At 26.3% G+C, this 27,013-nt stretch overlaps 1 protein-coding gene across 2 annotated transcripts in view; it reads left to right on the top strand.

Moving 5' to 3' along the window:
* Nucleotides 1-14,222: 14,222 nt before the first annotated feature.
* LOC113553984 (aryl hydrocarbon receptor nuclear translocator-like protein 2) overlaps nucleotides 14,223-27,013 on the top strand; it is a 40,295-nt gene continuing 27,504 nt past the window's right edge. Inside the window, exons 1-2 of one of the 2 annotated variants that reach the window (XM_026957612.1) lie at nucleotides 14,223-14,740; nucleotides 20,395-20,545. In XM_026957612.1, the coding sequence (XP_026813413.1) occupies nucleotides 20,406-20,545 (140 nt within the window). In that variant the 5' untranslated portion in view covers nucleotides 14,223-14,740; nucleotides 20,395-20,405. Of the gene's footprint in view, nucleotides 14,741-20,394; nucleotides 20,546-24,018; nucleotides 25,063-27,013 lie in introns of those variants that run through there. The other variant, XM_026957604.1, reaches the window with a different exon arrangement.

The following is a 27,013-nucleotide window of genomic DNA, read 5'->3' as shown; positions in this document are numbered from 1 at the left end:
CCAATCTTCTTAAAAAAATGTAACCCTTTTCGAGTACTATCATCTAGTATAGTAACCTAATAATAACCCATAATGCAACCTTTCCTAAATTAAACCAACCAATGGGCTCTGCTGCTATGGGTATATTTAATAAAATAATATACTTTAGCAGAAATCAAACTATAATTGTATAGAATAACTAGTTATTTTATGAAATAACTAATTAAAGTAAAATAAATAGTTTTTTTTTCATACATTATTAATGTATACTTTAACTTTGTAGTTAATTCATAAACTACTTATTTATTTCATAAAATAACGAAATTAATCACTTTAACTTTAACATATATATAACAAAACTGAAAATCGTGAATAAGGATTATTATTAATTATTATAGACAACTTAATAATTTTTGCTATTCTTCTTATTAAATAATAATAATAATTTTAAAAAATGTTTCTCTTAAAATTATTATGTACTTAAAAAAAAAGTTTAAAAAAATATTAGTTAAACATTGACGATTGAGTAGGGAAAGAAGTTAAAGATGACTAGACTCTCGACAGTCTGTTAATGATTATTATTAATTAGGCATGACTTTGCATTAAAACAACACACAACTGCTATCAATTGGATCACATTAATACTATTTATAAGTGTATACATTATTATATTAATATACTATACATTCACCAAGCATGCTCATCATATTTATTATTTGACAATTTATTGATATTTTGATTTTTATAACTTTTAAATTTACTTATGGGCCAGGTTTTTAAATACTTAAATATTTTGTTATAAAATTTAAGGATTGTACAGGATTTTGACTATTTTAAACGGTGGCATAGTGCTTTCAAAAAATAATCATTTTCTTCTGAATTTCATAACTGAATTAATTGTGTTTTATTTATTTATAATAATTAATTTATTACATTATCATAAGTCACACAGCATAAATATTTTTACCGTGGTATTTTTAATGTTATAGTAATATGATTTTACTTACTTTAACCTAATAACCACATGATTTTTTTTTAAATGTTGATATATCTACTATGTTTACATCTTACATGTATTCATTAATTCAAATCAATTTGATTCACATTGAAACAATGCAAATAGTTTGTTTTACTAATAATAATGTATGATATTTCTAGTCAATTGGTTATCTACTACATCTACGAATAATTAAAACGATATAATATTCATTTTTAACTAATTGAACGTGGTATCAAAATAATAAATATTACCAACTAACAATAGAACACATTTATGTAGGTTTAACAATTAATTATATAATAATGTTTTAACGATATTGTCATAATTATAATACACGTCTAATGTACTATGTGTGTGTATTTGAGCTTAAATAATTAAGTCATAAGGACGCCTTTGTTTTAGGTGGCGTTAGAGTTATTGTCCTATATTGACTAAGATAGTATATTGCATTGAAATGTTGAACTCGTTGACTTGTGAATCGACTTGAAGAAACTTTTAGCCAAATTTTTTATGTGATCTTGGAGTTTTGATATTTTGAGGTATTTGTGTATGTTTAGTTTTCTTATATAAGCCATAGAGTATTTCAAATGCTGCATTTGTTATTATTCTTAAGGTTTTTTTTTTTGAAAAAAATATATATATATATATATAATATTTATATTTATATTTGCTATCTTTTTATTAAATGGGTTTGTCCACATTTACGCAAAATAGGATAAATGGCATGTTATGTAAGCTGTGAGCACAGTACATACTTGCTTATAGTAGCCCATGCATGTATAGTGTATACATATATGACCTTATTAGTTTGTAATACACTTCCCTTAAACCAGTTTATGTACGCTAATTAATTTATGATAGCTGCAGTACCGCAATCTTGATACTGTTGTAACTTGTATTAGTGTTATACGTTTATTATAATTTTGCTATTTTGTACTCTAGGAGTCACACCGAATGCAAATTAATTAAACCGCTTTAAGTAATCCGGATTTTTATTAAACTGAATTGACAGCCGATTACATGCATTTAACTCTAAGCGTATATTATTTATAATTGAGGTAAATCTATTTAAGATACGCACATAATTTAAAATTGATTTAAGATGTACTGGGAGGATATAGGTGGTCCTTGGACCAATTCACCAATTTAAGTTTTAGTTAAAGGTCCGTGACTTCATACTAATTATGAACCATTGCTCTGATACTACACTATCAATTAGACTTAGTATTATATAATTATATTTAGATATATGAGTACTTATAAAGTAAGTTTCGAAATATTCTGAATTTACCTGTACAAAGTCCATATAAAATACTTTATAAGATACATTTATGACTTATGTATTGTTTTTTGATGGGAGTTTTTTTTTTTATTATTTGTGATTGTTCTTATTTCTACAATAGATAGGTAAATTACACGACCTAAATCGTCTATTGATAATTTAAATTATTGTTTATTATTATTGAAGTATTATCGAAAATATGTTTTGACTGGATGATATCGAGTACCTATACTAAACGTCTAAGCCATGCCAAAATATAAATCATCGCTGAAAAAAAAGTGTACCTATATTTGTAAAAGTGAGTGAATCAATTATTGATATTATGTAAGCGTGAACCTAGACCTATTGGTACCTAACTGAAAATGTGTGCAAATTTATGACCGGTATGTACTAGGTAATCCTGTGTGAATTTATACATACAAATTATAGATGACATTTTAACCTTTCATTTTTCAAGTGCAGTAAATATAAATTTATATATATGCATACGCACAAACCTGATCATAAGTGTGTTTCCACACATATTGTGTACACTTTTTTCCCGTGTATAACGTATATACCATTAAAATAATTAAATTAAATGTAAAGTCATTTTTTTTTTATTGTTTAACCTTATAATGTTATACTATTATGTCTTTTACATAAGAAAAAACCTCAAGTCGGTCTGCAAGAAACACGTGGTATTATATGGTGATATCGACTGGAATGCCATGTGACTGTGAGTGTAATTAGACACCGAGTAGTCAAGTTCAATAGCCCTCGACCCCATAATTTATTTTTCATCCCATACGCACGTACAAATACAATACGCATATATATATAATATGAGTATACGCGGAGGCACGATGTTGTAATAGGTTAGTATAATGTACAATAATAATAAAATATACTAACACTAGCACCTCACACATCATCATCGTAATATACTACAAGTCACAACCCTCTTTTGGATATTCAATAAGACGGCCTATCATACAGACATCGTTTCTTTATATGTCTGTGTGTGAGTGTGTGCGTGTTAATTTGTAACATATACATGTGCGATATTATAGCGTTTAACTCTCGCGGTATACTGTATACGTCAATCTCTTTAAAATAACATTATCTTTCACCCTTCTCGAGCAGTCAGGCAGGCTATTATTATTTATTATTAATATCTAATATTAACTATGTTTAACTTATTACTTTCTCGTATAAAATTATGCGATACGGCAGTATTATTATGGGTTTTATCGTAAGTTTTTTCGTTTCATATTCAACCTATTTAAAAAAAAAATGTATAGCATCGTTACATTATTGAGAGAACTTACATGACAACCCGTACGATGACTGTCACAAAGCATGTCATTACAAATGAAAAATTAATTAAAAATATTATGCATGCTACATGTGTATATGAATACGTTATTACTTAATATGCATCATCGATTAATTTAAACACAAATGGACACTAATGGCATAATATAATAATTATAATACTATATTATAACCAGCTACAATAAAAGAGTTGGTGAAATATCTTTTCTTGGCGCATCTATAGGGCACTATAATATGATTGCAAAATTGTAGTCTTACATAAAATTATTGTAAATCCGGATGTCATTATACGAAAAATGTCTACTCAACACTATTGTAGTACCTACTATGTATTTATTTCAGATTTTATTTTAATTTTATCTGCAAAATATAAATTGTCTCGTTTTAAAACTGTACCATAATATTCATATTAATTTTTTTACATAATATTTGTATCTTATACATACCATGAGGGTCATCTAATTGAAAGTATAACTATTTTTTATTATTTTTATTTCAGTCAATATAATAATAGTTAAAATTATAGAACAAAAATTAAATTATTACTCAACAAAACAAAATATATTTAGAAACACGGAAAATGTATTAGTTATGTTTTGTAGGTTTTTAATACCTATTGCATAATTTTGTTCAATAAAAATAATAAAAATAATTATTTTGTATTATACGTTTCTGTTTGTAGCATCTGATTTAAATCATAAAATTAGCTTATATGTTTTAATATTTATTCATTTTTCACTTTTAGCTAATATACACTATACAGCATGTATAGTTTCCGATTTACTTAAAAACTGATCGAATTATGTATTATTATTGTTTTAGATACTGTTATCTTACACAATTTATTCGTATAATTTGAATCTATTTCACGCTAATTTGTGTAGATGAATACACCAATCATTAACCACTAATGATATAAGATAAATGAAATCGTCATGTCTCGGTATTAATATAATGGGGATATTATCAATTATTAAAAATTAAAAATTAAAATAAATTAAACTAGGTCAATAAAATATAAGTGAAATATATTTTCGAATATCTAAAAACAAAAAAAAAATGGTCAAAAGTATTTTTTTTATTTTTACATCACGATCACGCCATTGCCTACATTAAACAATGGATACCAAGATAGTCTACAACTATATTATGATGTATAATATATATTGTATATTAGGGTCAAAACTTGTGAAAACAATAACTCTACAAACATTTTATTAATTTTATGAATTTTATTGAATGTTCCAACTTATGAGAAAGCACAGTGTCGATAATTTTGAAAAATTTCAACATAACTTACAAGTTACAAGTACTAAACAGTGAGCATTATAAATTATTTAAAATAGAAAAAAATGGCTAAATAACGTCTATTTGTTTTATGTAATATAGTACTATTCAGTGGCGTATATAGGGGGGGATTTAGGGGTTCAAACCCCTCTCGAAATGTATGGTTAATACGGACATTAATTTTGATTGTATAATTAATTGGAATTTAAAAAAGGATATTTTTTTAACCCCCTCACCTGAAAATAATTTCTATCTACGCAACTGGTACCATTAGTACCTGTGTACTATATTTTATTATTAGGTAATTATTATATGATTGTTATACGATTTAAACGATAATTTTTACTAATTATAATAATTTTGAATCTAATTTATTTTTATACGAGTATTTATAAACCCGTTCTTATTTTAAATCAAACTTGACCTTTGACTCGCTAATTTTAAATATCTACCTATTACTATATAACTTAGACCTTAAACTAATATATCATTCCTATCTATTTTTCATATTTTCAAATGACGCATCGTAAGCCAAAACTCTATTAAGTGACCTAGGTATATTTTATTTAATACATACACTATAATTATAGTTTAAATTATCATCAGCACTCTCTATTACTTATTCAATTTGAATTTATTATATACGTATTAAATCTATTACAATTACTACCATCCACTATTCAAATATTTAGAAACTGATTGTAGCTGATGCAGCACAGATCTAGTCAATTTAATTACCGCGTTTCTGTGGTTAAGAAATTTTTATTACAATATAATATAAGATATATTGTAATATTTTTTATAATTAAAATCGAGTTTTATTCGATTCAAAAATACAGCTTTTAATGATTCTCAATATGATTTTATTATAGTTACACATAGTTATCGGAAGCTGGGGGAGCTAAGCCTCCTAACTTTTTATTTTTTATAGTCACGTCAACCCCCTCCACATCTTCAATATAAAAAAAACTAAATTTATTTATTCATAGCTGACATTTTATTTTGTAATATTAAATATATACTCATAAACTCCTTTTTATACAATAGGTAGATAGTATACTTTCTTTTATTTTACTAATTAATATCAGAATTACTATACAATGTTAGAGAACAAAATATTAAAGTCTTTGTGGCGGAGATGAGATAATATAAGTGACCGTACCTTATTTAAAAATATTTCACCCCATAACCTTTCATAAATTATAATAGTTAGTTGTATATACTATATAATATACAATAATATTATATATTATATTATATTATTATTCCGCTTCACAGAATTCAGAGAGAAAGTACTATAAATAACATGCGCACGGACATTACGAATGGATTGTAAAAAATGTAATACCTACGCGGAGTGCATGAGCATGTTAAGGATGGAAAGTTATAGTAATATAATATGCAGAACAACTTATGATTTACCTTATTTTTCTTCACGTTGATATTAACTAAAGTTATTTTCATTAATTTTTAAAATCATCAATTGCCTATAGATAGGTGTAAATTATTTTAAGTTAATTATATGTTGAATTTTTACATTACATTTTACGATATATCAATATTATAATGTTACGTGTTTACGTGATTGAATTATAGACGATTTCATTTGTCGTAAAGACGTGGAATCTGTATACCTTATCTATTTATAGATAATATTTGTTTTGTCAATTCAAATTATTATATAGTTATGAAATATATACTTAATTTTGTACAATATAAACACCTTAAACCTTCATGGTAAATATTGTAAATAATGACTTATGAGTATACTTACTTTAATGTTGAGACAACCAAATAGATAATATTTAAATTTCTATTTTTAATAAAACAAATTGATTAAATAGTATTATTACTAAGGCTAAAAACTTTATACTTTGAAAGCTAATGGAATTTGATATTATTCGAAAATTTCTCAATCAAATATATTATCACTAATAGCCATACATTATTTATTAACAGAATTATTATACTAAGGAATTAATTTAAATTGGTTAACATGTAACTTTTGTGCTGTAAATTTGTTAACTGACAATTATTTCAGTTTCATAATTAGGGAAAGAAGGGGTAAATGCCCAAAACTATTTTTTTTAGGTGAAGGGAAGATCATTTTAGCAGAATCGTGTTAAAAAATGTTTTATTATATCTTATGAAATGACCAATAATAAAAATATTCATACTATAATGCAGACGAATAATAATGAAATAATAGAATGATTTTAGCAGTTTCTTGTTAACCTACGGCAAAAAGTAGAGTTTTAAAAATAAGATGTTGAAGACCTAGATGAAATTTTTATGAATTTACTAATTTTTATAATTAAAATTATTGCTAGAAATAAAATACTTCATAGAAACCCTCTGTGATATGAACTGCGATGACTTCGATTGTTGTTTGTCGTTATTGGGTTAAAATTTGTGTTGTGTGAGAAGTGATAATAAAATAAGGACACCAAATACAAAATTGAATGTACAATGTACAATATTGCAACTGGTGCGGACCGAATCAACTCATTAAGTACTCTTAAAAAAGTTAAACCATATCTTTGATCCTACACAAAAGATGGTTTGATGATAACGGCTATTTAAAATTAAATTAAACTATTGATTTAGTGTCTTGCAGTATTAGTATTATTTTGTTTACTTTAGTAACCAGTACTGATCACAATGTAGTACGTCCATATAGCAATATGCTATAAGGTCCTAACTGACCCTATAATATATTGTTTAAAGTAGTTAAAATAAATTTAAAAATGAATCAAGCTACTAAAAGCTTACAGTTAATTCATTGTGAATAACATTTATAAGCTTTATAATATTATATGTCTATCTATATAATATATTAAACCGTATAAAATATGTTTATAGTATGTAAATGTATTGCTCTACAATAAATCACTTGTTTTAGTAGTTTGATTTTTTTATGTGATTTGTGAACGAAATCAATATCAACATAAAATTAAATATTTGGGACAATAGCGTTTATTATAAAATGATTATTGACATCGCATCCCACCGTTAATTTTCCACGTACCACTGCAACGATCGTCAAAATTGTCAATTGTATAATGGGTTTATTATACGGTTATTAGCCGATTCGAATGAGCACTTTCGATTGTATTCGCTTAAATCTATATAATTCTAGTTAAATTAACAGAAGACGATTGTACACCGTAGTACAGTCTAATAATCACTTGTCAATAACCTACAGAATATTATACATTAATAGTTCAATTGGACAAAACAACAATATCATAATATAATATTATCAACCTATATTGCGATCATCCCTTGTATTTAATAAAGATTGCATGCATATCGGCCACTGAATACCACAATACCACACGCACTATATTATAGTGTATATATTAAATATAGAGAGAGAAAGATTTACCAAGCATGTTTGTCCTTTGGTAATATTATAACTGTACATAAATTTATAATGCTAGTATATTATTATGAATATAATTAATATCAATTGATAATCCTTTTCTTCAAAACCCGATAGATCCGGTGGATTTTAAATATAAATAATATAATATGTATTATATCTCATCAAACTTAAAACTAAACATGCAATATGCATACCCCAATTTACTGTATCGCAATCATTAAAATATTTTCGTCACAATTGAAATGCCAACTAAAATTAATAAGCACAACATTTCTCGCAATGCATACAGAGCGACTCAAAGCCTCAAATACTACCGTGCTTCTTAATCTGACTTGAACTAGTCAATAAAAATTACAAAATGTACTAATTCATCTTTAGCCTCTCTGAAGAAAAAGAGACGGAGCCTTCTCCTTTTTATACTTAACAGATACGCCTCAATCAAAATAGATGATGTCCTTGACTCGGAAAGTGTCAAAAAAACTCTTGAATTGGAGAAACTCAACTAACTAAATAATTTTAAGTACGTAGCTTGCTTATAATAAAATCTAATTGAAATATTATTAAACCAATATAAAATGTGCCAAGGTAAAGTATTTTATTTCTTATATATACATATTATATATTTAAATCTTATAAAATGTATAAACCCTAGAAGTTAAACTATTTCATCATGGCATTAACCGTATAAAATTAAATTATTGATATTAATTATTATTATATTTAAAATATTTTTACTCATTCTTGATTTCTGTGGACTACGACTATTATAGACGTTTGATGGTTTGAGTTTTAAAAATATTTTTTGTTCACAATATTGAATATTTATCTATTTCTACAAATTATATTATTACACGCTAAAGATTGTCTTTTATTACTAAATAATTTATAGTAATTTTAATATATTATATTAAAAATATCAAAACAAATAAACTATAACATAAATTTGTCGAAATTACACTTGATTTTTTCATAGTTTATATAAAAATTCATGCTTATTCAATAGTATCATTATCATAATATTTTATAAGATTTTGTGTAACATGTGTTGCCTATACTTGTTAACCATTTTTTTGCTCCCTGTATTTTCTAACAATGTAATAAGACGTACCTACCTACATACCCATTAATACAAAAAACATATTACGACCTACAAGGCATATACCAATTGAAATTTTAAACTACTCATTTCTTATTAAAAATAAACAAAATAAATAAAACACCATTATGTTAGTTTATAACGTAATATTATAATAATTTATTAAGCAAACTAAAATATCCATTATTTTAAAACAAAATAATTTCATTGATTTACAATTTGGTAGTATATAATTGTATTTATCAAACACTTATAAAAGTCGTTAAACGATAACAATGAAGAATATTATGGACATAGTTTTATATTTTTTTCATTTTTAAATGTTAGAATATTGTTTAGATACTTACTATCTATCTGTGTAGTTATAGATTATATAAAAGTCCATTTATGATTTACCCATTTCTCATTATTTCTCATTCACTTTAAAATTGGCACACTCCCATACGTCAATTACATTGGTATGTTTAGTGTATCCATAAACATCAGAACAGATAATTATATTATTATTCATGTTATTATCTTGTACTCGTAATTTTAGTACGCATATAAGTATAAATATAAGACAAAACTTATAATATAACATCATCTTATCATTTGTCGTATTTTTGTAGAAATAGTAGGTACTTGTTTAAATTTGGAACAGTGTTAAATTATTTTCAAGAACAAAAATAGTTTTGATTATTATTTTTTTTTAGCTTTTAAGTGTTAGTGGGTTGAACTAAGAACTACAATCGTTAATATACATTTTGATCATATCCTGCTATCATCCTGATAAATATAAATAAATAATAAAAACTACAATAGTTATTACAACATTTGAAATGACTATCCTAATTGTAACTATTTTTTTTTTAATTAAATTATAGTTAAAGTATAGAATAAAGGTAGATTTGATAAAAGTTTAAATGTAAGTCATGATTAAAATAAACATACATTATGTTGCCTAAGTGTATATTTTTACGGCGTTATTTATTATTATTAGTATTTCTTCAAATAAAACAATTGCTTATAAATTAAAAAGCTATGTTTTATTTAATACAATTTATTAGATGTTCAATGAAAAAAAAACGATAGCTATATAATAATTATATAAGTACAATATTTATTGAGTTTTTTAACGGCTATTTTGGTCCTAGAATTTTTTTGATAGATCGGGTCACATAAACAATTATTTGTAGTCACTAAAAAATTGTTAACTATACTATAAAGGTAAAACTATTTAAGTTTAAAGAAATTATACTTAATACTTATTCACTATTCTAATAGTTAAATTATTTTCAAGGCATTTTTATTATTATAGATGCATTTATTATACTGAGGTATAGTATTATCAATTGCTATCGTTGTTACTTATTATCATATTCTTTGTGGTTCTACATCGAGCTGTAAAATTACGATCTTGTATTTCCTCATTAGTATAATAGTGATTTGAGGAATGATCTTCATCATAAAATAATCAGTATTGTGTTTTTATTAGAAAAAAGTGAACTTTATCTATGTTCTGCTGATACGTACAATTTTTTAATTGCATTTGCAAATGTGATAGTTTTTGTTTTTAAGACATAAATGTACAGGATTTAATAATCATAAAAATAATTAGCGATTAAACATAGATAAAATTATCTTCTTTTAGAAAAATACAAAAAAATGATCTATAAACATTCAATGAGTCACGATTTATGAAATATGAAAACATTTTTTTAAATAATTTATTTCACGACCAGTACACCAATTGCAAATTGATAATATAATATGATAGATCATAGATATTAATCTAGATTAAATATTCATATTATCCCAGTCATTTCAGGGCATAAAGTAATGAACTTTAAAGTATTTGTACCACTAAAAAAAACACAATCAAAGAGACTAACAACATATTTTTATAATATTGCAATAATATTTTACCTTCACAACAATTAGTTAAATATAAATATAATTATTGTCATGGCGGTTGTCGATTGTAGCTATCACCATAGAAACGAATAATATTTTAGGCATTTAGCCACTAATAGGTATAAAATATTATCTCACGCCAATAGGTCAAACACCTAATATAAATTAATAATTGAATATATTAAGAATATTAATTATTTAATATAATTCAATTTCAATAATTACGAAATGTAATATATTAATACATATAGTATATATATATATATATATATATATAATTATATACAGACTATATTAAACTACATTATTCTTAACTCTCATATTCACTAATTTACAAACTTTATCTTAATATTATCAGATATACATTTATTATAAATATATACTATTTATTGGACTTTCATGATATGAATATTTTTTATTTAATTTGTTTAAATTTCTTTTAAACGTGTTCATTAAACAAAATAATTTTATAGGAAAAAATAGGCTTTAGAATCGTGATATTATCCTCTTATTTAGATAAATTGATTTAATTGTAGATATGTTATGATATTATACTGATGTATTATAAGGCCTTCAATACAATTCTTCTGTCTAAATGTATTGAAAAAGTATAATATTAAAGCCACAGCGCAAACATAAATCGTTAAGTGAATTATAAAATTATAAACAAATACAACGATTATTTCTTGTTTTATGAATCCATTTTATTTTTCTATCTTAGATGGTTCATTATTTTCTCAGATGCGATCAAGCAAATACGATTGGCATTAGTTTCGTTCAAAGATTCCAAATTAGAGGAGGGAGGGAATGGATATCTATCGTTATTAAAATTCATGAATTAAATCTTATACTCATACACATTAAGTAATAACAACTAACTGTATCACAAATTATTATATTTTTTAAATTATTTATACTAATAATATTTTGGTAATTTCGAAAATAATAAAATGTTTATAATGTATGAACCTTAGGGAGTATATTATTACACTTCTATATAGACTGATTCATTTCGCGTAATGTATTAACTGTATTAATGAATATTGAATGTAGTATGATAAATTTATTATACGTTAATTGGATAATCTGTTTATGGAATACAAAGAACTTATCCTATATTCAATTAATCACTTTAGCTCATTTAATATTTTTTATTTTGAGCGTTACATTCAAAATAATGTAAATAATATTTGTAGACTTCAATGTAGGTACTAAGTATACGTACCAATTAATTTATTTTTAGATTTTGAGCAGAGCGATGAATAAATTGGTTTAACAATGATGATATATGATTGAGATCACCTTTAGGGGCATTATTATGATATTCTTGACATGATATAATTTTTTTTAAATACAGTCAAATCCCGATAAATCGAAACAGAAGGGAGATAAAAATTCGCTTCGAGATAATAAATTATGTATTATTCGAGATATCTTACTAAAATTTATATTAATTTATTTATAATTTATATTTTTAAGGGAATAAAAAAATATTCAAGTTGTTAAGTTTTTTGAAACGACTGTATATTTTGAAAATTTATAGACAATTTTAAACTTTTGATAGTAACAATTTACTTATTTGTTTCTAATAAACGTGATTATTTAATTCAAAGTTTCTTATTCATTGTTTTTACAGAATTAAAAAAATATTGAGAATGCAATATAATAAATAGTTACGATTTTATTTTAAAAGCGTTTGAAATTAAAATTTGGACAATGCTTGTCATAAACATGAGCAAGTATAAAATCGCGAGAATATGTATAAATTTTGAATAATTTAAATTCATATTATTTATAATACAAGTTTTCGTTATAAAAATTTAAAAAAAAGTTAAGCATAAAGCCAAATTAATTTTTTTATTAGCGTTTGATGTTTAAATTTTAACGAAATCAGATTTCATACCATAATATGAAATAATAAGTATTATGTTTTATTATTTTTTTAAATTTATTCAAAAAATATTAAACGTAATACTTTGTAACATTCAATCGCTTTTACTTCAACTATCATTTTATATGTATTAAGCAATTTTCAAAATATTGCTGTTTTAAATCTATTTGAAGTTTTGTACCACGAACCTATTCACACCGTTCCTGTTTTCGGCGGTAGGTAGATACTTAAACGATATTAGTGCATTACTGTGTATACAAAAGTTAGTATCTCTTATTTATTTGATATAATATTATTTATAGTAATATAACTTAATATACAGCAGAGCAATTTCCCTTGGATTTTTTTAAACAATTTAATTACTTTATGGTTTCGATAAATATAATTATATTACATTATAAAAATCATACGGGTGTCCGTATCGGTAAGTACTTAAACATTTCACATTTTTTATTTGTTTAAGCATTTAAGGTAAACTATAATTAGTATTAAATAAATAATTTTAAATCCAATTTTACAATATTAAGTAGGTAGGTACCTACCATAATAGGTTTATACGATATAGGTACCTACCTACATACAAATACCAGTTTACTTGTGTTTTGTAGATCGTTAAAATATTACAATATATTTCATAACGAAATAATCAATTTTTTTCTCATACTTGATTTTCCATAGTGAGACATGATTGAGAATAGTAGTCGTTGAGGATTGACAACAATAAGCTTATAATTACCTTTTAGCCTAAAAGTTTTAGGTATGTGTTGTAATGGATGATTTATAAAATCAAAACTCGTCGAAAAATTAATTGAAGAACATAATCGATTTATTTGTTTTATATTTGTATAGTATCTAGATATAGGCCTGCAATAACAATTACAGAACAATAGTTTATAACTAAATATTGAACAATGAACAGCGGCTCTAAGTGTCGGCAGCACCTTAGAATATCAGAGTTCACTAATATAGTAATATTACTGAAGTATTGTAGTATTGCATAATGCACGATTTTTCGTTCTTTTTTTGTTTGATTTTTTCTTCTATGATCGACTGAGTGATAATGGGACCATCAACAACAAACATGGCGTCTGATGGGTCGGGTCGGGTTTGTTGTCGTTCGTATGTAATCGTATAATAATTGAAATAATAATAATAACAATAATAGTAGTAATTAACAATAGTTATTACTTATTAAACTTACTTTATACCGTTATGATAATCACGAGTAACATTTTCGTTTAACCTATTTCTACGTTGTTTCGTCTCGGTACTGGTGCATCTCGCTTGGATGACAATATTCGCTCGGTATTTTGGTGTGTGCGGGTTTCGTATGTGATTTCGGTGCGTTTAATTATATTATTGAAGGTTCGACACTAAAGTGGCTATTATGGCGTGCAGTGTACGATCAAGGAACAATCAGTTATGTCGGTCGGTCGCAGAATTTATGGACAGATGTGCGACAAACGTTTTTTAGACACGTCGTAAACGAACGACCACCTCAAAACAAATAGTTCAATTGGCGCACATATGAGCCGCACGATAAGACTGCACTACAAGACTGAACATCATCGCTTATAAGACTGACGAAAAAGCAATTTGTACAAGTATGTATGGTTTTATGTATGTATGTATGTATGTATAATATATACTATGTACTATTACAAGTTGTGTTTGTGTGTGTGTGTTTTTTTGTACTCATACGATTGTAATGTTGGTGAATGGTGATGGTGTTTGCCGTTTAACTAACATTTAACATTAACATTTTATCTATCTAGATTGTGTTATATGAAATTCTACACTTTGCTTAGTGCATCACTTACCTATATTTTACTAAGAATAAAATAGCAAATAAGTGATTGGTATTTGATAGCTATTCGTCTAGCAATTATTAACAGATTCTCTAATCAGACATCGACTAGACTATATAAGAATAATGTACTTAGATATGTAGTGTGTTTTAAGTTGTGTTCTGCTCATTTTTTGTTCTTTATTAGTATTATCATTTAAACAGACTAGCAACTACTTAATTTTAAATAATACAAAAAATAACTAAAATTAAGATTTAGATGTATTATGAACATAGCCTATATATTATTAACAATTTATTGATAGGTTGGTAGGTAAATACTTTTTAGCGGTTATTTTTTTTCTCATCCAGTTAAAAAAAAAGTCAATGGCTAAGTGGAAGGAGGTATTAAACTCTGATTAATACAATATTATATTAATACTTGACTGTTATATTAAAGTTTAATCAGCTGTACCTGTTTGTGCAAACATAACATTTTTATAGTTTTATTTTTAAAAAATTTAACTATTATCAATTTTTATAGCACATTTTATATTTTACAAGTTATTATTGTATGAATTCTGTAACATGTTTAATTTATTTTACATTAGCATTGAGGTTAATAAACCAACTATCTTAGATTGTTCTGTAGTCACAAATTCTATTGAACTATATTTTTATCAACATTAATAATGTTGTATAACTGGGTAATTATTATTTTATATTGATAGTAGTTTAAATTAATTTAACTAATAGGTATGTAGAGTTTTATTTTGTGAAATTATTACTTATGGTCTATGATATTATGTACTGTACATACCTACTACATAAACTATAGTGGGTATTACTAATTAAATATTAACAGTTTATTTTAACACTATTGGAATTTTTAGTATTAAAATATGTACCATTTTTCTATTTATAAATCAAGGTCAATTTTATAATTTATAGTGTTTGAGATAGTCTTTATTTTGGGCGGTACCTACTCATTTCTTTAAAAACCTAGTTTTCTCTATGATTTTTGCTTTTTTAATGTGTTTAAATAATATTATGTTATCTTGTGCTTTTAAAATACAATATCTAGTCCAACTGCAACCTATAATATTATATTTGTGTGGGAGGTGATTTATATTCTATAGTTCTATACCATTTTGATCAACAGAAAATGTTTATCTAGCATTAATGTGGTTTTATTTATCAAACAACTTATAGTTTATATTATATTATACCTTTATCATGTTGAATTGATATCACTGGAAACCTCTCCACTCACATTTCACTACGCTATTTAGATACTTGTATAACGCAGATCTGCTAAATCTTATTGTAATGCAAATTGTCAATTTATCAAAAAAAAAAAAATAAATAAATAATCAACACTTAAATACTTACCTATAATATTTATTTGATTAAAAATTTGTAATAAACTAATGTTATTAATAATATAGTTTCTAAATTTTTTGTTTTTATTAACATACATAAAATTTTCAAAATTGATTTTTATTTTGTAAAGACTAGTTCTGTTTTGTATATGAGTATTCCATGTTTTATTACCCACTATCATGTACGTAGCTAAGATTTTAATCAGGGGGGCAATGGCTTTAAATCATTAAAACTCAACTTTTTTTAAAGTATTTATTTATAATATTATTTTTAAATTATAACAATGTCAATTATCTAGAGTCTTCGCAAAATCTGCTTAGAATTGTCTGTTGCATTACAACTTGTGGTATAAGAAATATAATTTAGTTTGAAGTTCAAGGGGAGGACACTTGCTCCCCCCCTGCTTCATACTCGCTACGCCCATGTCCACTATAATATTAAATGCCTATATTTAGTTATAGTTTTAAAAAAAATCTTTTAAACTAATGGATCTCATCTTGTTCCTTGTATCAACTACTCATTGATACAACTATCATATTTTGTTATTTTATTATAATTCAAAAATAAATATTCATAGAGATTTAGAATTTTCATTAAATAGGTACTATCCATTTTGTAGATATGGTATATTTTCAAAATAATTTGTTTCTTTTTAAGTTAATATTATAGCGTTTAAAGTTTAAATTTTGATAAAATTCGTCAAAACTTGAACCTTATTTGATCTTAAACACCCAAACACATGATTTTCTTTCCTGTCTAATAATATAGTAATATAGGATTGAACGGTTTCGTCTAATCATTTTCAATGTTACAGAGTTCTTGTGTCAAATTATTTTATTTGATCTTATAAATATGTAGTTTTTATATTTTTTTTACTTAGGAATTACTTATTTACTTTTTGTCTACTATCGTCGTCTCTGAAATTATATGATGATTATGTTCATTAAGTGTTAAGTATACTGAATTGACAATTTTTGTTAGTATGTAAATCGATATCGATTATCGCCACACTTTTAAAGTACTATATATTTCCCATGTTTTTGGCTATCTACCAAAATATATGAATTAACTTTTTCAGTCTTAATTTATTTTCTCGAATAGATATATCCATTTTTCAATTCTTGTTTGTTATATTACGGCACATTTCACAAAGCACAGTAAGTTATATATATATTAATATTTTGTATGAAGCACGTTAAAATCGCAGAACAGCAAATGCCATATCAATTATTAAATTTTATTGAATTTCTGATAAAAATGATAAAATATAAGTTCGTTAAATTATATAACCAGTTGGTAGTTATCATGTAGAAAATTGGTCTTAGATTTTTTTTTAAACAGCATTTCATATTAATATTATATAGGTACATAGGTATTATAGCATCTACGGGATATACCTATTCATCAAGTTATCTATACGTTATATGATGTATGTGATGTTATATGATATATAATGTATACACTATACAAATCGTAATTAAAATATGTTTTTTAAGAATTTTAAACCTATAGCGGCTAGTTTACAATTTAAACTTATTGTCAATCTCTTAAATATAAAATATAATTTATAAAATATACATAAAAAAATTGAAATATTTTTTGTTAAAATCTGCTTTTTTTATTTTTGTACAAAATTTGTTTTTGATACGCAATAGTGTTATATTTGCGGTAAGTGCGGCGGGTAGGTGTAAAACTTGGTGTAAAAGAACTAATTGTATATTTTTGGTTCGCAATCGATTTGCGTTTTTTTTTAATTATTTCACAGATTATAAGTTATTAACTTAACAATTTTACCGCATCGATTTTAGTAATAAATGTATCTGGATATTTTAGGCTGCTTTAATTGAAAGTAAGTTCATCATATTTAGATACTTGAAAATTATAATTTCACAAAACAATATTATATTTTACATGTTTATAATATATATATAAATATATATAACAATTTTGCCTTTTATTATATTAACATTCATAATCACTGTTATTTTTGTTTTAGTTCTATTTAGTATAAACTCGTAGTATCGTTCGTGTATAATACTATTCTAGACTTTTGTACTGGTCTAAATAGGTCAACAGCTATCGTTACTGACGCCGAATTCGTCCGATCAATAGTGTTCAGATTTCGCAGTTTATACTTGATGCACCAATCCCCGCCGATATTTAACTTGATGCATTACTTTTACTATGCACTTCAAAATGTCCTGACATCGCGACATCCATGATTTTTTTTGTATCCACAATAAATGTTAACGTATTTATTTTAATACTATTATTTATCTTATTTTGTTATTCTTTTTTAATGCACTAGGTATATATTATAAATTATATGTATTCTTTTTCATCTACGTCTAAGCTATCTATGGACAATTTAGGTTCATTGTTGTAACATTTTTGAAACCTAACCTATCCTTAGTTCTTTAAAGTATTTATATAAATTAAGTATTAATTTATATTTTTAGGTTTTTCTAGACTTGTTGATATATTTTGTGCTACATTACTATCTTTTAGGTTATTAAAGTCTTCCAGATATAATAATACGTACTTATATTATGTTATTTATAATTTTTACGTTTTTTAATTATTCTAGATAATAAATTACGTAAGACTTATTGATAGGTATTTATTTTAATATTGATATCCACTGGTATTATTAATGATAAACATTTTATGAAATTCATTATTAGTTATTACCTTCTCTTTTACCTATACTTAAATATTCTCGGTGTTTTTAATTGTATACACTATAGTCGATAAAATGTTTTAAAACTAATAATTGTTTTGAAAAACAGTATTTTAAATTAATTTATTTGTATTAATACGTATTTTTCCGGTATTATCTGAATTTTTTAGTAAATAATCCATCTATAGAATTTTAATCTTTGAATATCGTATATGCACACGCGCAGTAAATTAAAACATGATAATTCCTCTTTACATCTTTACAATTCACAATCAGCAAATTACTTTTGTTAATCAATGAATATTATTATGATTAGTTTTTTTATGCATTTATAAATTCTGTGTGAAATCTTTTGAAAATATGATCGAAGATGATAAAACCTTATCTTTGTTTGAAATATTAAATCTCAATTTTCTATTTATTTTTCTTTTTTTACCATTTAATACTATCAACTTGAATCAGCTTTATATCAGCTTAATCTGTTTTTTTTTTACATTTTTACTACCAAGTATAAACGTTTTTGTGTGGTTTTTAACTATAAAAGTATTTCTTATTTCTTCTATTCTTATAAATAAAAATCGATAATTATCTTAACCACTTATGATTTGATATGCCGATTAATAGTTTCCATTCCTTTTTAAAGTTGCATACTTTTTTATTTTTAGTATGAAATACGTGGGTACAATAGTATATGTCTACCATATGATTAATTATTGTTATGACTTGAGAATTATGATTAGAATGCGTCTACAAGGAAACGAAAATATCTGAGAAAATATCTTATAAGTCCATTTTACTATTCTGTTATACGAATTGCACTTTAAAATACATACAATTTGATTAATAACAATAAATTATAAATTAAAATGCATATTATGGTTATTGCATTTAAAATATTTTATTTTTTAATAAATGTTGGTATAACACGTAAACAAATATTCACATAATAAACATGTTATCATAAAAATATATATAATAAAAGTTTTTTTTTTTATATATATTTGTTATTTATATTGACTAGTAGATTATTGAAATGTACGGTATTTTTAAAGTTTTTATTTCAATCAATATTAAAGACCTAATTATTTATTTTATTAAGTATTCAACATTGGGTTTATTTTCTACTTAAAAATAATTTCCTGAAGTTAGTGTCTAAAAGATAACAAAAACAACAGGAATAATTTTAATTCTAAAAAAATAATAGTAATAATACATCATTATAAATTATATATCTTGTAAAACATTAGTGTTAAATTATAGACACTAACTTAAATACATTCCGTGCTCGGTATTGCTTATAACTTATAAGTTTATCACATATAAATATAATTTATCATTTGTTACAAATTAAAACTGTTGGGCCCAACTGACAAATATTTGACTTGCATTATTTATTGAATATTCTCTAGGTATAGCAGTCATGGAGGACAATAGCAACTTGTCTCGTGTTGATGATTGTGGCGATGGCGAAGAAGAAGAACGAGAGCAAGGAATTGACACTAAAAAATCTACTTCATCCCGATATAGTGCAGAAGGAACTGTATGCTCAAATCCACCAAGGTAAGGAAGTATTATTTTATGATACGCTTTCTGAAATATTAATCCTTAGTTTTTAACATATAGATAATGATTATTTTTTTTTACATAAAATTCATGTTTATCACAATGAAAAAGAAAATGTATTAATGGAACATTATTAGGTAGGTAGGCAGTAATAAAACTTAATACGCGTATTTTCACTATGGACACTAAGGTCTACTAATTTATAACTTATCACATAATTGTTTTGATATTTTTAGTTAAAAACATTCCATACTAAAAAAAATGAGAAAGTAAGTATCTGCTTTGCTTTATCCGTAGGAGTCGAGTGAACCTTGTCATTGTGTAAGTCACTGTAATTATATGTAAATTTGAATTCGATTTAAAAAAAAAAAAACGATTCTGAGCGAAAACGATAATTTTTTCCTATATTACTAAGTATATTTTGAAGATGTATCTTTTGACATTTTTATCTAAGTAATATTTATTACTTTTAGTATATTATGATTAGTTAATTTGATTTTTTTCTGAAAATATTACATTATTCATTATTTATTATATTATTGTAATAATATATACTCATAATATTCATGTTATTTTGTATTGTTATTAACTTTTGTATCAATATCCACTTTACTGTAGGACGATATAAGTATAGACAAATTAAAATTAATGTAAACGTTTCGAACATGTCATTGTGTATATACTGCAGTATAGTCTAGGACCTAGGTATATAAAAAAAATAAATATATAATAATATATGTAAAAGTTTCAAGTACCACCCATAAATAATATTTTTTAATGCAATAACAAAATGATTAAAATTTTTATTATTTATTTAAATATCTAATTTCATCTAAATTTAAACATAAAAATAAATTATGTCCATAAAAAATTTCGTTTAAATATTTTTTAGATTTATTTTCAGTATGAATTGCTTATGAGGAACTTTGTATTTATACTTAGCTATACAAATTATACATATTATTATAAATTATACGTCAAAATTCTAACTTAAAACAGTTCAAATGCTCATAAAAAATTATTGTTAATTTACGCTGAACTTTCTTTTTAGTTCTAGTAATAACATATTATGAGGAATTTTGTATTGCATTTTTAAGCTTTTCGAGCAATCTAAACATTTTTTATGGACAATAAATGGTCAATAAACTGACAATTTTAAATGTGTTTAAATTATTCGAAAAAATTCAAAATATTTTTAATGTTTATCATATTCATACATACAGAAAGTGGTAATATAAATATTTAGTTAACAATTTCCGTTTTCCTATTTTTACTAAATTTGTTTTTGTTTTTTCAAGTTTTAAAAAAGTATTTGGAATTTCTTATTTTTAACCCCCCAAAAATATCAGCTAAATTAAATTTTTCTTACCAGAAAAGATATCGAAGTTAAAAATCTAAACATTCTACTGCTCTGAAAAGTAATGAGTAAATTACTAATGACAGAAACTAAAATTTCATGTCATATGTGCGATACATCCATTGCAAATTCATCGATTTTTAATTTTTATAGAATCTAAAATAATGGATCCAAATATCTAAATTTGTAATTAATACATTAATCTACATTAATTATAATTTATGTTGATAGTAAATTAATCTTTTTCGCAATGCATTAGATATTAATAAATTACACTTGTAAACTATATACCTATATTATGAATACGGAATAATTGCGTTTTTGTTATATATTTATGTTATTAATGAACAGTATAATTGTGTATAAATTATAATTATATTTTTCAGTTCGAATATTTAAATTCAAAATTGAAATTTTTATTTAGACAGAAATCTATCAAATATGTTTGGATTCAATCAAGATTAATAATCACTGTTAATGATAAATTTGTCTACAAACTTCCCACTTAAACATAAGTTAATATTTATTATAATTGGACCATTTCTACGAATTATAAAAGTTGTAGAACTAATATTACTAAATTTTTAAAATAACCATATCTTCAAACTTCTTATAATGTACGTATTATCCTTAGTATATTATAATGTTAAATAACTAAAAAACGGCATATCTGAATTTTGATTTCGATGCAACAAAATGCTTAGAAAAATTATCCGTTAAATATTTTACAGTTAAAAATGGACGTTTGTATCTATTTTATTAACAGCGTTTTTTATGAAATAAGAGTGAGCATGCTTGATAAATGACTGCTTACATTCTATTTTATGATTGTGACAATGGTTATTATTATTTTTTGTGATAGTAGTAAAGGGCGAAATTTTATAATCAGCAGAGTAAGGCAAAGCTAACCGGCAGAAGTGTATACTGTATTCATTATTTTCTGATCATATTAAAAGTAATCACCCAGATGTATACTTGTTATACAACAACTTGTTGGTTATAGATTTTAATGTGTGTTCACCAACTTAACATTTTTAAATATTCCTATCAAATATATATTATGGTAAACTGAACTCTATTCGGAAATTCGGAATTGTTTTCCCCAATACGTTATTATTAAAATGTATAATAGGCTATTTATAAGTTATAATATGCTATTATATTTCGCATAGAGGTGAGCGAAATAAGACGCTTGTCCTCCAACTGGTTTTTATATCCTGTCCAGATTTTTAAATGCATTCATGCAACAAATTAAAATAATTTAAAATTACATATTTAACCTAACCTACCTATATTATCTAGTATACTAGTCTACCTACGCCCTACGGATAGCAATTTTTTATTTTGATATGACATTGCGTTTTGCTTCATTTAACGGATTGCTGAATAAAACTTTATTTTTTATAGTAGTTATATCGTTAAATTCTTTCAATTTTTTACGTTAACTTAATTTAGATGTACATTCTCTAGCGAGTTTTCAATTATTATTCAAATCAATAAATAAATGACACATTCAAATGGTATAGTAAATGAATATGTGGCTAATGGCAGTCTGGGTCAAAAATCGAAACCTCCTAGTCGCAAGACATAATTATCGTACTGATTCGACGGCGATACTTCTTGTCGCAGAATCGTTTAATGATGTTATAACTTACAATTACCGCGTACAATATAATAACTAACAAGTCAAAAACCATAATATTTATAATATTATATACAATAGGTATGGGTCAGTATCGCGATCAGTGTATCCTTCCTCTGGGTCGCCGCAGACCCTGACCTCGGGTCACGAGAATTGCATAGTTACCGTCGGCGGCGTGACGGTGCAACGGCGGAGACCCGTTGGCCGTCTCGCGCGGGCGCGCCGCGCGCGTTGCACATAACGCTGCGTCACGCGCGCACCTAGAGCATCGCCAAGCGACCGGTGCAGTGTTGCCGCCGCGGGAGACAGGCCGAGCGAACGCGCGCGCGCATGCTCGCCGCCCGTAATGTTACGGTGCGCAAGCCCGGCTGCACTGCAGGACCGGACCACGCGCGCATACGCGACGGGACGACCCACCAGCGGAGGCGGTCCGGTCCGCCTGCCCGCGATTTTTTCCCTTTCTTCAATGTGTCAATGTCGAGCGATTCGCCACGGCCGCCAGAAGTAGTCACCGAGTCGGAAGCAACATGTGCTGTACACGCGATTCCTAGTTGAGTGCGGTTAGGGTTTTTGACGCTCGTGCCGCCGACGAAGCCGTTACCGCGCTCTGCCGCTAACCATCGCCGGTAATATTATTATTATTAGTGTCCTGACCGTTTTGTTCGTGAGTCTCTCGCCGCTTCCGGTTACTATAAATCGTATAGTATTGTTGTTTCGTGATTTTCGTCCGTTTTTGTGTGTTTCGTCCCCTCGGAACGTTAAAACAATTTGAAAAATCCAAAAACTGGCGTATCGGCACAAGAACGATTTTTACGGAGGTGTCATGTTTCCGGGCGGTTGTTGCGACGATCCTGCGACGTTACCGCCGTCCACGTACGCGGGCGGCGAAATGATGCCTCTCGCCGTAACTGGTTTTACACCGACCGCCGCATTAGACCGCCATCGTCACCCATACGCGCCACATCTTCAGCCGCACCACCAGCACAGAAACCCGCAGTCTTCGTACCACCAACTCCGTGACTCGCAGATGCAGCACCGCGACCACAGAAATATGTGCGCCGCGATGTCTTCGTCTCCGGTTACGTCGTTGGACAACGGCTACCGTTCCATGTCATCGTCGTCACTGTCGTCACCCATGTCATCCTCGTCGTCGTTGTCGCCCTTGTCGTACCGACCGGTCTACTCGCCCAATCAACCGTCGTACGACTGCCACGGCGTACCCGCTCATCCATCGGTGGCCGACTTCCCGCCACAGTCGCACAACCAATATTACATGACTTACGACAATAATCTTCCCCCGTTAGTCGGCCCCAACGACGCGCAAATGCCGGTGCCCACACATCTGTCGAGCCACACTACACAAAACAACAACAACTATTACAACAATAACAACAACAACAACAACAACTACAACAACTACAACATCAAATACAACAACATCAACAATAACAACAACCCTTATACTGATCTGTACGAATACCGGGACTCGGTCGCCGATAAACCCGCTGCAAACAAGTAATAATAATAATAAATAATATTATGTTATGCTAAATTTATCATCCACCTGCTTTGTTAAGTGTACACGGGATTTTCATATATAACGATTAACGGGTGGCCCCTTAGAGTGAAATGTTTTCACAACACACCATTGAGAGATAACACCTTGATCTGCTTTGGTTTATCGGGCAATATTATATTTTTCCTGTCGTATCAGTCGGCGCTCGGTGATTCAATGCAATTAATAATAATACAATTATTATAATGAGTACCTATTTGAATTTTTTTTTAAAAACATTGAAATCCTGCAATACATTTTTTGTCTACTCCTGTCCTAGTGGTATTTGGGCCTAAGTTGTAAGGTGTGTTATACTTTATACATAGGAAATTTAAAATTTCGACAATGTAAACGGAGAGATTTTCGGACTCGAGTGTTCTCTGTAGTTTGATTTTTATGCAATTTATAACATAATATTATAATGTATACCCATAATACGTAGTGTGTATGTTAATTTATTCACATGGTCACATCTCTAGCAATTTTCATTGAAATATAGAAATTTCGATTTGTTGTTATTTTAATTTCGCAATCTATTTCCGAGTTTGTGGTTTAATTGTAATAATTTTGTGTGATCGAAAAAATTATAAAAATTCATTCATATTATTATTATTCACATCAGTTATGATTTTCGTCGTGTACATTTCTTTCAAAAGTTATTCATGACTCCATACTCATTAATTTAATCTCAGAACAATTTTCAGAGGCAAATAATACCTGTAATTTATTAATTATTCTGTAATATATAGGTTATTGGATTTTAAAATTGCTTTCTACACAATACTATTAAAAATTGTGTTAACCAATAGCTAGTTAACTTTTACGTTGTACTTTTTTAAAGCGCTCGTACAATGTGTATTGTTTTCGAATTAAAAGTGTTTATTTATTAAAATATTTTTGAAAACGTCCATTGAAATAATAATTCTGGTTGTTGTGTCGTTCTGTATAATTTTATACATTATTTATGAACTAAATTTAACTTTCTGTAGTCTGAAATTAATACAATTCTTATTTAATAAATAAGTTGCATTCTTAGATGAGTTTTAAATATTAATACAAAATTAGTCATTCTATTATAATAATATGTAATTCATTCTAAAATATGTTGTGAAATTTTAATCTGCATCAGAACTAATGTATTTATTTTTATCCTTTTGACATTTATACATCATAACAATTGTATGTTAGTACATTCATAAAATGGAAGAAATTATTTTTATTATTATATTACGTTACCTAACCACTATAGTTTTATGATCTGTATATTATATCGGTAAATTATAATATACATATATTTATACTTATTTATATATCTATTCATGTGTGTGATCAATTTGTGAATACATTTTAATATATGTTTAATCTAAACTCTTGTTTCTAATGAAGAACTTGTATTGGAATTGAATATAATATGGACAAAATTCCTGGAAAGTATGAATAGTTCCTTCGCGCTGACTCGTTAAAAGGGAACAGAACAATTTTCGATAAAAATATAAAATTACAAGCTTTTATTCGGAAACAAGTCATTTTTAAAAATACGTTTCTTTGAAATAAGTCTTATAAAATTATTCCCTTCAATATATTAGTACCTATATTATTCAATGTATTAACATTTTTCTCTTTAAGTTATAATCAGTCTTCATAGTTCCTTTTTTCTTTGTACGATTTATATCTAGGTACATATTATACCTGTTATTTTAGTTTACGTTTCTGACGTCAAATATAAGATTTTTTTCAATGATTTTCGTTTTCCATATAATATGTATAATATCCATTGCAATATAAAAATATATCGATTGTCTGTCCTGGTAAAACTTCAAAACATAATTTAATAATTCTTTAACTTAAGAGGACGCTATACCCGTATGTGTTGTCTCTGTCTTATACACGTGACAACTTTATTTCCTCCAT

Source organism: Rhopalosiphum maidis, chromosome 4, assembly GCF_003676215.2.
Source record: "Rhopalosiphum maidis isolate BTI-1 chromosome 4, ASM367621v3, whole genome shotgun sequence".
NCBI classification, from domain to species: domain Eukaryota; kingdom Metazoa; phylum Arthropoda; class Insecta; order Hemiptera; family Aphididae; genus Rhopalosiphum; species Rhopalosiphum maidis.
This window is presented reverse-complemented; position numbering and strand designations above follow the sequence as displayed.